At 57.5% G+C, this 14,072-nt stretch overlaps 1 protein-coding gene across 1 annotated transcript; it reads right to left on the reverse strand.

The window, feature by feature from the left end:
• Window positions 1–494: 494 nt before the first annotated feature.
• Window positions 495–13,854, reverse strand: LOC119092927 (trimethyllysine dioxygenase, mitochondrial; the record flags this gene model as incomplete). Its single annotated transcript, XM_037215826.1, has 8 exons — window positions 13,784–13,854; window positions 13,343–13,432; window positions 12,668–12,819; window positions 9,747–9,828; window positions 8,335–8,437; window positions 5,944–6,079; window positions 3,301–3,476; window positions 495–640 (listed from the first exon to the last, which is right to left on the reverse strand). Coding segments are annotated over exons 5-8 (484 nt in total), but the record flags the coding sequence as incomplete, so codon positions are not given.
• Window positions 13,855–14,072: the final 218 nt, after the last annotated feature.

The following is a 14,072-nucleotide window of genomic DNA, read 5'->3' on the forward strand; positions in this document are numbered from 1 at the left end:
GTCCCATGACGCTGCACTTCACGACGCTACGGCTCCTGACGTCACCGTGCAGCCTGCCAATGACGCGACGCAGCTCATGACGTTCCTGGACCACATTGCGACACCGACCGATGACGTCACCGGCTCCTACAGCAGCAGGCCGGCGGCGCGGGCCCGGCTCATGACGTCACTGCGCGCCACGTAGCCGCCGCACATGACGCGCCGCCCGGTAAAGGCGGCCCGGCCGTGCAGCACGCGCCAGTTGTCGATGAAGAGCACGGTGCCGGGCGTCAGGCGGAGCCGGCGTTCCAGGCGCGGGCTGAGCAGCGTCTCGGCCAGCCGCTGGTACGCCCGGTAGAAGGGCTCGAGCCGCGCCGGCGGCAGGTGGCGCGCCGGCGCCCGGTCGTACGGGTTGAAGCGGAGGCGGCGAGCCAGCTCGGGCCGCGGCTGGCCGCCGGCGCGGTGCGCGATGACGGCGCGCCCGCCGGCCAGGTGGACGCGGCGGCCCGGGTCGCGGTACTCGCCGGCGCACGGCTCGGTCGAGAGCAGCTGGTAGGCGGCCGGGTCGGCGGCGTGCAGCCGCTGCAGGCCGGCGAAGCCGTCCACCAGCGTCGTCTCGCCACCGGTGCCGTCGTGGTGCAGGCAGTGGAACACCTGCACTCTGCGCAGGCATGGTGTGCGGTCAGACGGAATACTTGCAGCTAGTTTTGAAGCGAATGGAGAAAAAGGGACCGATCAGAGCGTGGAGTGGAGTTTAGAATAGCGGAGCGGAGATAAAAACGGTGGAATCTCTGCACCATTGGTTCACTTACCATGCATCCGTTGTCGTATGACTGGTAGCAATTCATCCGTTTACCATGCACCCATGCAATGTAACACCTTGCCGGCGGAGTTCACTAAAATGCCTGCGCTGCTTAAACCAGAAACGACACGTGACCCGACTTAGCCTCCATACTTTGTTTGTAGTAGCCACTCGATGTGCCACGTTATGGTTGTCTTCGCATGCCAGTTACAAGGAATTTTGGAAGCCTGATATAACCACGAAAGATCTAGAGTTCCTGGTCTTTCAGCACTATGAGTTTCGCGTTCCTATGCTACCAATGGACCTTCAACACACCAGCCGATGTCGATTAAACGATGTTACGAAGCAAGCATCAGTTATGTTGTCAAAACTCGAAGCTTCAAGCTGTGGTGAAGATCACTCACGATTATGACCACCGCTTAAAGTTTCGAGGCCTAACAATATGGACAATGTTTCCTAGGTAACGTCGTTTTTACAGTATTTCCTGGTACACTGAAAGTCAGCTTTTGTGACCGGAGCTCAAAACTTATATGTTAAAACGCTTCCTTTCATGTCGCTATACTGCACGAGCATACCTGTGGGTGCCTTCAAGTCATTCTAACGCACGAGCATGCTTGTTTAATGCCACGCCCTCGCGGTCTGTATTGACTTCGGATCATATATATATATATATATATATATATATATATATATATATATATATATATATATATATAAATGGGCAGACAGCGGTGACCCCGCTCACCGGGCGAGTTAGGGAATGATTTGTCATGTTAATGACACTATGAACAGCATAAGCTCTAACGCGGCCTCCTGCGGCTTATATTCAAATTAGACAACACTTCGCGGTTATGGGTGCTGGGCGTAATATCGTGGGATTGGCCGACATTAAGGCATATATATTGCATGCCATGAACAACAAATTTACAAAGTTTGTCACCGCCTAGAGCCCATTGTGGCCAGTCGCCGCCCACAGTTCCTGAATGTAGGCTGGGCTCCAGCGAGCCGAGGTTCTGTGTCGCATCAGCATGGCATTGCTTCGCCGAGGTGACGAATATAGTTATCACCGATGGGTGAACAAAACCGCTGGTCGAAACCACTGAAGGGGAACACAAACGTGCGGGGCACCCTGATCTCATACGTGACCGACACATTAGCACTTTTCTGTTTTCGTTAGTGGGCTGCCAGCATACGAGCTGGACAACTTCGCGAGGCAGGCAAGCCAGGGTTCGGTTCGCAGTAGAGCCGACTTTCATTGCAGAGTACAGTAATGACCTCTTCACGGCTGCGGGTTTAAAGAGACTGGTGAGCAGTGGGGCAAGACTGCGACCATCCCGAGAGGCCCTCTCCAACACGCCTCACCCCGCACAGAACCCCGCCCCTGTGGCTCACGCGGGTCGTCTTGCGGGGCTCCCGCACTAGAGCGACTGTAACGGCAGCCCGCGGCTCGCCCGCCGCATGTCCCGATGTAACGGGGCAGTGCGAGGATCCAGGACGAGGCGGTGAATAAGTAAACGTGTCAGAAAAGCGGGCCGGACAGACTGGACGTTTCGCTCATTCAGCGCCAACGTACCGCCTCAGCTAGGCACAGCATACCCAGGCGCTCACCAGGCTCGGCATGGGCCCATTAGGATGTCATATGCCGCACTCAACCGCCTCGGCACGACAACAGACAAACTCAGACGACTTAGGGTCACGAAAGACAGGCCGAGACGACTCAGAATGGCACAAGATATGCTCGGGAAGCTGAGCGCGTCGCAGGACTTGTCCAGGTGCCAAAGGAACCCTGGCTGGGCGCGTCACGACGTCACGTGACACGCCATGGCGCTCCGGCGCCACGTAAACCGAGCTCAGGCGAGAAGTGGTGAGACAAATTACTCAGGACAGCATCCGTCTCCCGGACAGTTCATGATGCCACCCGCGGACGGATATCATTGCCACCCCCGGACGGATATCATGCCACCCCCGGACGGATATCATGCCACCCCTGGCGGATATTATGCCATCCCCGGACGGATATCATGCCACCCCCGGACGGATATCGTGCCACCCCTGGGCGGATATTATGCCATCCCGGACGGATATCATGCCACCCCGGACGGATATCATGCCATCCCGGACGGATATCATGCCACCCCCCGGACGGATATCATGCCACTCCCGGACGGATATAACGCCATCCCCGGACAGCTCATCATGCCACCCCCGGAACGGATATCATGCCACCCCCGGACAGCTCATCATGCCACCCCCGGACGGATATCATGCCACCCCCGGACGGATATCATGCCACCCCCGGACGGATATAACGCCATCCCCGGACAGCTCATCATGCCAACCCGGTCAGTTCATCATGCCACCCCCGGACGGATATCATACCACCCCCGGACTGATATCATGCCGCCCCCGGTCAGCTCATCATGCCACCCACGGACGGATATCGTGCCGCCCTCGGACGGATATCGTGCCACCTCCGGACAGCTCATCATGCCACCCGCGGACGGCCGCGCGGGACGTACCCGGGCGGCTCGGTGTAGTAGGTGCCGTCCGTGTGCACGCTCAGCGCCTGCTGCGTGTAGGCCGTGTCGGCGTGGGCGCCGTCGGCGCTGAACTGCCACACGTCGCCGAAGATCGTGTTCTGCACCGCGCCCACGCGCTCGATCACCCGGCGGGTGGCCTCCAGCGACGCCGACACCTGGCGGCGCGGCGGGCAACTGTGTGTCAGCTGGCCCGCTTAAATAGAAAGTCCACTCTTAGAGAGGTTGTATTTAAAGCTACATGTATACGACTTGAAATACCATACAAAAAGGCAACTATACCTAGTTATCGCGCGTCTGAAAGTGGTTTTCTTTGCCCTTGTTCTTTCCGTAATGCGCCATTCGTCTCCAGTCTAGCCTCACACAGGCCGGTATCGCTCCACCCGGCCAAACCACGTCCTTCGCAGACCTCGACACATCGGGGCGTGACGTTGGACAGCCCGCTCGACGGCCGACTCCTGCCGGCTGCGCTCAATTCACACAGCAATAAGCGCGGCTCACCCGGACGCCGTCAGGGCGATGTTCGGACCGGCAGCCAGTCAACAACACGCCAGCGCCAATACTATCCCATTCCCCCGGCTCAAAGCTGGGAGCCATCGAACCGCGGGCTACGCTGCAGATGAAGGAAAATAGACAATCTGATGTTTTCCTAAGCTCACAACAAGCATCCCGAGGTCGGGCGACATTAGCACTTCTTTGTCCAGCTGAAAGGTTGAATTACTGAGTGTTATCCCCTCGATACGCTGCGTTACTCCTTTAATATATAGCTTTGCTACGACGCAATAAACTTAGTTTGGTCCACTATAATGTTAGTAAAGCGGACCAAATTCTTATAACTTAAGTCCACTTTGGCGGCCTTATATCGCTCCCATGCAGTTTTGGCGAGTGATTGATCAAGAAGCCTGGTGAGAAAACGTATGCATTATTCCCCGGATGCCTATCTGGTTATTCATTTGAAAATGAAAAGACCTGGAGGCAGGGGGCACTGGAAAGATCCCACAGCATTCCGCCAAACTTCGCGCAACTTAAAACAAAGACCCATCGCGAGGCTGTGGAGCTATAGCGGACGAACGGACCGGCCACACTAAAACACTGCCACAACTTTGATGAGCCTCAGATCTCCGGCACCTTAGCACGTACAGCGGGCACCATGGCCGCACCAAAGGCAATTTTTCCACTAAAACGCCCAAAGCCTGTGCGGGTTGCACGCAATTTGGACCCTATTAGCGGATACATCCTCGTTTCCAGAGCACACCAGCCGGGCGAGCGACGGCTGCGTTACAACGTGTACCGTGCGGCACCGCCGGCCACGGGGCCGCCCGCCGTTGTTGCTTTTCTGAGAAACGGCGACACGAGACAGGTCGATCCCCTCCCACTGGTCCTCCGGGGACTCACGCGCCCGGGTCCGGGTACGGAGCTCGTCCGTGTTTCATCACACCACACCCGCTGCGTCCTTGCACCATATGTTAATATGGTGTGTCTTACTGAGATATGACACAATGAAACCGGTGTAACGAGATCAGCGAAACTCGCGTATGCATGACGGTCCACAGAAAGTCGCCTCTACGTCGCACTTGAGTTCGCGGAAGTCGGTATAATTCACCCAACTTCCCTCATGAATATATGCGTGCGGAGTTGACGCAGCCTGACAAATCGCTGTACTTAGCACGTCTGGAGCCTATTCGTCATGGTTATACGCATGCATGCACTGCGACATGACACGGTTGTCACCCACCAAAGGTTCCGCGCCCTCATGCAACCACGTGTCAGAGGCATTGGGCTAATGCGCGGGGCAGTGGGCTGTCAAATGCACCACATAACACGTCAGTTGTCTTCGGTCTCTCATGTTTGCTTTCTGGCCGACACCATGCATAAGCGATACTGTATCACCGGGACCTCGGGCCGCGCATATTTTACGAGTTTGTACTCCGAGCTTTAAAAGTATTTGAAAGTGTAAGGAGTTTTAGGAGTTGTAGAAGTTGTCTGTTCACACGAAACATATGTTGGCCCATGAATTTCCACCATGGAGGTAGGAATATTGGCGACTCTAGGGATGGAAAAACAATTTAAATAGGTGTCCGGCCGATTCCCACGTTGAGACTCATCTTAGGATGATGATGAAGGATAAACCTAATGGCCCAGACCGCGAGAAATGGCACATCTGCCGGAAAAGACGGGATATCGGTCGGAAGGTTGGCCAGTCATATTTTAACGACAAATGAGAACGAACAATCTGTTAGTCACCCAAAACAGTCATCCACCGCACTGATGCTGGTTACCCACCCGAGTGAAGGCAATCACTCACTCCTGTTGACAATAATCACCTTCCACAGAGACAGAGTCGCACAGTTCAGTGACGGTGGTCACTTACTTTCGTGATGGTGCACACTCACCCCAGTGAAAGCGACCGCCACCCCAGTCACAGTGACCACCACCACCAACCAACCCCAGTGACGGTGACCATCCACCCCAGTGACGGTGGCCACTCACCGCAGCAACAGTGACCACTCATCCCAGTGACGGTGACCACTCATCCCCAGTGACAGTAACAACTCAGCCCCAAGTGACAGTGACCACTCACCCCAGTGACAGTAACCACTCACCCCAGTGACGGTGACCACTCACCCCAGTGACAGTGACCACGCCGTGCGTGAGGAAGCCCTTCAGCATCTGGCGCACACCAGCCTCATCCTGCATGAACTGGTCGTGGTGGACAGTGGGCAGGTCCTCACGAGCCGCCGTCCGCGCGTCCCACAGACACCTGCCGATCGGGGGGGAGGAGGGGGGGGGGATCAGACCGCGGCGCCGTGACAGCTCCGTCACGCTGGCGAGCAGCCCTGCTGTACAGCTCCGTCACGCTGGCGAGCAGCCCTGCTGTACAGCTCCGTCACGCTGGCGAGCAGCCCTGCTGTACAGCTCCGTCACGCTGGCGAACAGCCCGGCTGCACAGCTCCAGTCAGGGCCACACCGGCGCTGACAGGCAGCCATCAGCTGTCCGTCAGCGCCACCAGCTCCGGACGCGGCGGCGCTCAACGTGACAGAGGGTGGGCAACCTTCACAGCGTGTCACACCAGCGGCACGTGACACCCTCCCAGCCGTAACGTCAGTGGCACGTCACACCAGCGGCGCGTTACACTCTTCCAGCTCGTCACAATGTCCAACCCGTCACACCAACGGAGAGCCACATCCCCGAGCCCGTCACGCCATCGGCGCGTCGCGCCCTTCCAGCGCGTCATGCCCTCAGTGCATCACATCAGCGGCGCGCCATACCCTCCCAGGGCGCCCCCCCCCCCCCCCCCCCCAGCCGTCACGGCAGCAGACAGCCACACCCTCCCAACCGTCACACCAACGGCGCATTACACCAGCTGCGCGTCCCACCAGCAGCGCGTTACACCAGCTGCGCGTCACACCAGCAGCGCGTTACACCAGCTGAGCGTCACACCAGCAGCGCGTCACGCCCTTCCAGTGCGTCACACCCTCCCAGCCGTCACACGCTGCCAAAGGGTCACACCCTCCCAGCGCGCCACGCCAGCGGCGCGTTACACTCTCCCAGCTCGTCACAAACGTCCAACCCGTCACAACCAACGGAGCGCCCCCCCCCCCCCCGAGCCCGCCTCGCCATCGGCGTGTCGCGCCCTTCCAGCGCGTCATACCCTCAGCGCATCACACCAGCGGCGCGCCATACCTTCCCAGAGCGGCACACTCTCCCAGCCGTCACAACAGCAGACCGCCACACTCTCCCAGCGCGGTACACCCTCCCAGCCGTCACAACAGCAGACCGCCACACCTTCCCAGCGCGGTACACCCTCCCAGCCGTCACAACAGCAGACCGCCACACCTTCCCAGCGCGGTACACCCTCCCCAGCCGTCACAACAGCAGACCGCCCACCTTCCAGCGCTGTACACCCTCCCAGCCGTCACAACAGCAGACCGCCACACCTTCCCAGCGCGGTACACCCTCCCAGCCGTCACAACAGCGACTCACCAAACAAGCGGCGCGTCCACACCATTCCAGTGCGTCACATCAGCGGCGCGTTCACGCCCCTCCCAGCCCGTCTCACCAGCGGATCGTCACACCCTCCCAGCCCGTCTCACCAGCGGATCGTCACACCCTCCCAACTGTCACACGAGAGGCGCGTCACGCCCTCCCAGCGGTCATACCAGCGGCGTGTCACGCCCTCCCAGCGGTCATACCAGCGGCGCGTCACGCCCTCCCAGCGGTCATACCAGCGGCGCGTCACGCCCTCCCAGCGGTCACACCAGCGGCGCGTCACGCCCTCCCAGCGGTCATACCAGCGGCGCGTCACGCCCTCCCAGCGGTCACATCAGCGGCGCGTCACGCCCTCCCAGCGGTCACACCAGCGGCGCGTCACGCCCTCCCAGCGGTCATACCAGCGGCGCGTCACGCCCTCCCAGCGGTCACACCAGCGGCGCGTCACGCCCTCCCAACGGCCACACCATCGGCGCGTCACGCCCTCCCAGCGGTCATACCAGCGCCGCGCGTTTTCAATCCATTGCACGCCTCTGAGATCTGGCCGTGCCGGGCGTCGTCATGGCAGAGCGGCCGCAGCGGGCGTTCCGGATGAGCAATGGGCCCCGCTCATCTGGGGTCACGTAACACTCGGACCAGTTCAATTAGCCGGCCCAAGCCCGGCACGTCCGGCGGTGCGGCGGAAACAAACGGCGTCCCGGGGGGCCTGGCTGTGTGTCAGGGCTCGTCCAACATGTCAAAATTAGTCCCATTTTTCACTCAAGGCTAGTCCCCGCCTGAACTTATTGTTTCGATGTAGGCACCGGCGGCGCTTCACGCGCTACAAGGGCAAAACTGCAATGTGCTGGGCTGGAAGGAGAGACGATAAATTGGTTGCCACCACCCAGCTTCAGCGAAGCTTTTCTTCTGATTTAAGCGAGCACATGCTTCAGTATTGGAAGCGCAATGATGACATTTTGGCTGGCAACAGCCAGGCAGGGGGGATTCGGGGAGGGGAAGGAGGTGAGGTGGGTGGGACGCCTCACCTCTTCCAGACCCTGTCCTGCTGCATCTGCCGGTACTTCTGACTAATGTAGCTGTTTTCCCAGAGCCACTGAAGACTGTACTTCGACTCATGTCCGTCGTGCCCTGCGGCGAGGTCGGTCAGGTTACGAGGCCGCGACTGAGATCCGCATGGCCATGCTTCATTCAGTCGCCCTGTTCCCTCGCGCCGTCAACACGTCTTCGCTTCACTTCGTCACATTTCACCCAGCGCAGGGAAGACGGGGCGCATAAAAGTGGAGCTGGCGCTAGACACACGCGGCACTGGCCTCTTCGCTGGTCGTTGTGAGGCCAAGCCTCGGGGACCAGCAGTCAACTCTGCCGTTATGAAGTGTTCGGCGCCAAAGTGCCGCTTTACGGGCCTCTCAAACTTTTATAGCCATAGCCGGAGGGTAGAAATAAACGGCAGGTCAGAATACCCGTCCTGCGCCAAAACATGGGGATTGACGCTTTGTGGGCTGGTCATGCCCGATCTGCGGTTGCCACAGCATTGGGAAATGCTTCCAGGACGTCTTCTAGCGCTTGTTTGTACCTTACAAGTTTTGGGACCGAACCAGGGTGCGATCACTCAGGGCGCTGGTTTGATGCATGCATTTTCTGTTCTGTATAAGAGTACATGAAACCAGACCGGACCGGAAAACGTCATGTAGGGTCCCTAACCAGCCATCGCAGACAAGCTGGGTCTGACGTCGCCAGGTATTTACTATTCGATACACCTGCGTCTCTCGAATACCACAGGCGACAGGAGCCCAAAAGTCCACCAGCAACACTCTACAACAGACCTCGCGTTCGCCTCGGACGCCCTACGGTACACAGAATGCACCGCACAGACCCCACAGCGGAGTCAAAGGTTTACAGTCGCTGACATCTCGCATTAGCCCACAGGCCACCAATAACATGGTGGGCGGTATTCCATGGTGAGCGCGCAGCGACCACACCGACGTCTGTGGATTTCAGTCCTATTTGAAAACCCGCAGTAGAGACTATCCGTCCCGACAGCCTTGCCACATCAAGTACTGCTGTCATCCACCCACCCCCACCCCTTCCCCGGCGAGCAACGACCCCGCTCTGGCTGGCCAGCAAACCACTATTGCCACGTGGCGGCACAGTGAGCGCGACCGGAATGTCCAGTGCGTCTGGCAGCCGTTAGATGGCGCACGCAGCCCCCACATCGCACCGGCCAGTAAACCCGCTAATCTCCAGACACTCCAAGTCACCCAACTCTCACCTCATCCACGCTAAAACCTGTTTATGAGAACGCCTACCGACAGGTACCCTGCCCTTCGTTATAGCAACAGACATCAAACGCGAGAGGCTGAAGCGCGAGGTCCCGCCTGCTCCAGTGAACCTGTGCGAGGTGATGCGTCCCGCGGATGTAATGTCTGGCTCGACTCACAGGTGATGGTGATGGAGGTCCCGCTCTGGTCGACGGCGAACTGACTGGGGTGCACGTCAAACACCAGGTCACGTACATCGGTCTGGAATGAAGGACGTGCGAGTTGACGGACGATGACGAGGCGTGGCGGTAACATGGTGCGAGCATTTGTGTGCATAAGTCGTGCAAAAGGAACGAGAGAAAGTCATGGCATTTCGCGGATGGCTCCAATGACGAGAAACCTCTTTCATTTGATCTTTTCTTGCTCATGGCGGGCCATGTGCACTTTGCTGTAAAGTTCAACGTCTAAGCTCGCCGTATCATGGGGGATCCAAGCCAGCTTTTGACTCAGAGCACAGGCGCGCCCGAGTCACACGAAAAAAACTTGTGTCTGCCACGCCTGACAGTGTCAACATCTGGCTGACTGACAACTGGCCAACAGTGTCTCACCATTCTGCCGCATTGGATACCCGTCCCCGATCGTTACTGCTTCCCACTGCTCGAGCATTCGCTCGCGCGATGGCCCGTCTCCACGATGCCCGGCCTTCGAGCGGCGCCAGGCTGGCCCTCTCGGTTCCAGAGCGCCCATGTCAAAACGGCCTGCTGCAGCTCCCGAGTGGCCGTTCCGGGCAGCGCCACTGCCGCCCGCGCCGGTCTGTCCCACAGTCCCGAGGGCATCCGGCTCGGGTCTGTCCTTGTGTGTATATTACGGTGTTTATCAGAGCCTAAACAGGAACATGCCGGGCGGGACGGACGGCTCGCCGCTGTCTCGGCGCCGGTCGCGCCTCAAAACGACGCGGCAGCTACCAGGAATCGGCCCACGGCAGCACGTGCTTGGAATGACATACATTGGGGCATACATGGCCTGTTAGCCAATTATCACCTGACTGGTAACCGTCGTCAAAAAAGACTCCAGCCGAAAACATCTGCATGAATCAACTTGCACTGGCATTTGTTGAGAACGGCAGTTACCAGCGGGACGCATCGCCCGCCGGCATTTTGAAGTGAAGGTTTTATTACAGCGAAATCACGAAAAATTGATAAGCGAAAACGAACACTGCCGGTAAACTAAAAGGTTTATCGGCAGTGACAAAAATATTCTGAACTGTCCCGATCGTTGCCAAGCAGACGTAAACTCTGCATTTTACCAGAAAGTGTGCAAAATACAAAGCATGTTTACAGCTATTGTGGAAGGAGCGAGGCTTTCAAAAAAGGATAGTTCACTTTGACCTTGTCCCTTCATCACTCATCCTCTTATAACCCTTACATTTCACCCTGATCGAAGTTTAAAGGACGACCCTGTTAAAAGGGCAAAGTGGTAAAACAAGAAATTTCTATGGAATGTGTGTCTACGTCAGCTCTAGTGAAAGGTCTGATATAAACACGAATGCTTAAAAAACACTATTTGAGGAATCTAGTGTGAAACCAGACAAGGTCCGCAAAACTGGTGATGGCACAAAGCGGTCTAAGACACTGAGAATGCCCTCTGGGATCGAGCAGGCCGTGGGTACGCTTACCCGGATATCTGGCACACTCAGTTCTAAAAACGCACAAATGTTATCCCTGTTACGGCCCGCTTATCAACAAGGAGGCTTCTTGAGCGTGCACAGACCAGAGTGGGGGAAAGGTGGAGGAGGCTTCCCGGGCCCATGTAGAGGCGGATCCGGGTGGAGGAAGGCTGGAGGTTTTCCGGGTCCAACGACCAAGGTCCACGTATAGGTACCAACCCCACGAGAATGTGGAGGGATTCAGCTCGAACAACGACAACGTCCTGTAATCCTTCACGGAGTTGCAGAACAGTGAAAGGCTGGTCTACTCCTCGTACGGGATCATCGTCCTCCCCGAAGGACATATGCCGCAGTTTCAAGTGGCTGGTCAAAGGCAAGGGCATCAAATGCGACTTGTTTGGCTGTACCAGTCCTAAAGAGCCCTTCCAGAAGGTCACAGTAACCCTGAGAGGACGGGCGGCCGGCTGGGCCACTTGTCCTGCGTCGCAGCTTCAGTTTCCTGAATGGAGCACTCAGGGCGATGGCTGGCGCCGCGTCCAGCGCAGTTCCGGCAAGCCGCTGGGTCACGGTTAAGTGCGTAACAAGAGGAAAGGTGAAGGATACACACATGAAGGATACTCATCGTGGAAAATTTGAACATGTAGAGGTCATCTAAAAATGAGATGTTGTAATTAATCGCGATTGGTTACATATAGAACGCCGAGCCGAATGTAAGAACCCCTACATCTTAACAACATCAGTGAATGAAAACAAGTTTCACTACACCCTTTCCGTGATATCACTTCACGAGAATTTTGCTCGGCTCCTCAGTGTAAATGCCAAAGAATTGTGATAGCCGAGTTTGCCGATCTGAGGCCCACTGTGTAATGTGACCAATTTTGCGCGCCAAGTTCCGTAGCAGAGAAGTCTAGGGTCCAGGCAATTTTGCCCATTCCGTTCTTAATTCTCAATCCTCAATTTCGTTCTCCGAGCATTTCGTCCGTGATGATGTGTGGGGCAAGTCTCGGGATTGAAGTCTGGACTGCCCTAGACCTGCCAATAGCATCACTTCAGCCCACCCCGGCCCCCGACCCGTTCCCAGCGACCGAACGGGTCCCTGGCCTTTCCCCGGAATAAGCCACGGCCGCAGTTCCAGTCACAGTCCCCGTCCCAATGTCAGTGCTAGAGCCGGGTGCCCGGCTCAGTCCCTTAGTCCTGCCGGACGCTCGCCCGGTCCCACTCCTGGGCCAATGTCGCTTTGGGTCCCAGTCCCTTAGTCCTGCCGGACGCCCGCCCGGTCCCACTCCTGGGCCAGTGCCGGTCTGGGTCCCAGTCCCTTAGTCCTGCCGGGCGCCCGCCCGGTCCCACTCCCGGGCCAGTGCCGGTATGGGTCCCAGTCCCTTAGTTCACCGGCCAATGCCGGCCTCAGTCGTCCCTTCCACGTCTGCCACTCACCTGGCGCTGGTGAGTGGTAGTGTTGTAGCAGCTGGGACAGCGGCAGTGGTCGCGAAGCCACACCAGCGGCAGCAGCACGTCCTCCGCCGGCCAGCGCGGGTGCTGCACCACCAGGTGAGAGCCGTGCAGGTACAGCGTGACCGCGCTGTCATCTGTTGGCAGCCAACGAAACCTCAAAACGCCAGCAGACGAGCGCGGCTGCAGGAGCGCCGCTAGATCACGGCTGGGGGATGCAGCTACTCGGCTGGAGTGTTTATCATGGGTGCTTACAATATCATGAGGGAGGCCATGCTAATGACTAGCAAATCCTCAGCACATGCGTGAACAAGTAAGCAGTGATTAAGGGAACAGCATGGGGACACAAAAACGCAGGACAGTCCAGATTCACAGCCATTAATTAAATCATAAATCTGTGAGTCATCAATATCAGTAGGCCAACACATTCACGCGAATCCTCAAAGCCGATCAAAAGCCTCAAATCGGCGCCAAAGTCGCATGGTTTCAGCCCCTGCATCCATAAACTGGCAAGTGACTGTCCACAAGTCATAGGTCCACAGGACGTAATACGTGCATCCTATGCATCATGACACAGATTTGTGACATGAAGTTCTGGGAAGGTCTTGCCATTTGGTACAAGCACATTTCACTCATCTGAAATCACGCCACTCAACGAACCTTGAATTACATTTTTGTGAGCAGGACCGGCCGTTGTTCCCCTGCTGGAGGTCTTGGAGAACGATCTTGTATGTTTCGAGGAATAACAGGCTGAAATAATTGCAGTGCCTTCGCTGCGCGAAATCGCGCTCGCAGGTTCCAATAAAAGCCTATTCTTGTTCCGTTGCCGGCCAAACCCGGTCAGAAAACATCTACTCAAATATGACACCGACCTCGACAACATTATGCTTACTGCATGTACTGAAAGGACGGAACTAAGTGAATGCATCGATCATGCTACAGTAGTAAGCCCATCTCAAAGCGGTCCCTGTTTGAGGCCACTTATTTACTGCATGTGCTGAAACTGCGGAACTGAATTAAAACGTGCCGGCCGTGCTACAGCAGCAAGCCCATCGCGAAGCGCGGCACGACTTCAGATCCCCAAACTTCCGATCCCCGAACCTTGCACATCCCCGGCGACGGCTGGCTCACGGCGAACGCCCCACAGCAGCCCGACCAACGCGAAGCGTGCCACGTCCAGTCACCCGCGGCACTGGAGGCCTTCAACCGCCGACGCGTCGTGGCGTCACAGCACACCGCTGGTCGCTGCTGCCACCGGAGCCCCGCAGCACTGGCGGCCCACCGCCCGACGGCGCACCGTGGCGTCACAGCACACCGCTGGTCACAGCTGCCACCGGGGCCCCGCAAGAAAAAATAAACAAAAATAGTCCGGCGGCCAGCGACGCTCACC

The sequence above is a fragment of the Pollicipes pollicipes genome, unplaced genomic scaffold (assembly GCF_011947565.3).
Source record: "Pollicipes pollicipes isolate AB1234 unplaced genomic scaffold, Ppol_2.1 Scaffold_368;HRSCAF=412_pilon_pilon_pilon, whole genome shotgun sequence".
NCBI lineage: Eukaryota > Metazoa > Arthropoda > Thecostraca > Pollicipedomorpha > Pollicipedidae > Pollicipes > Pollicipes pollicipes.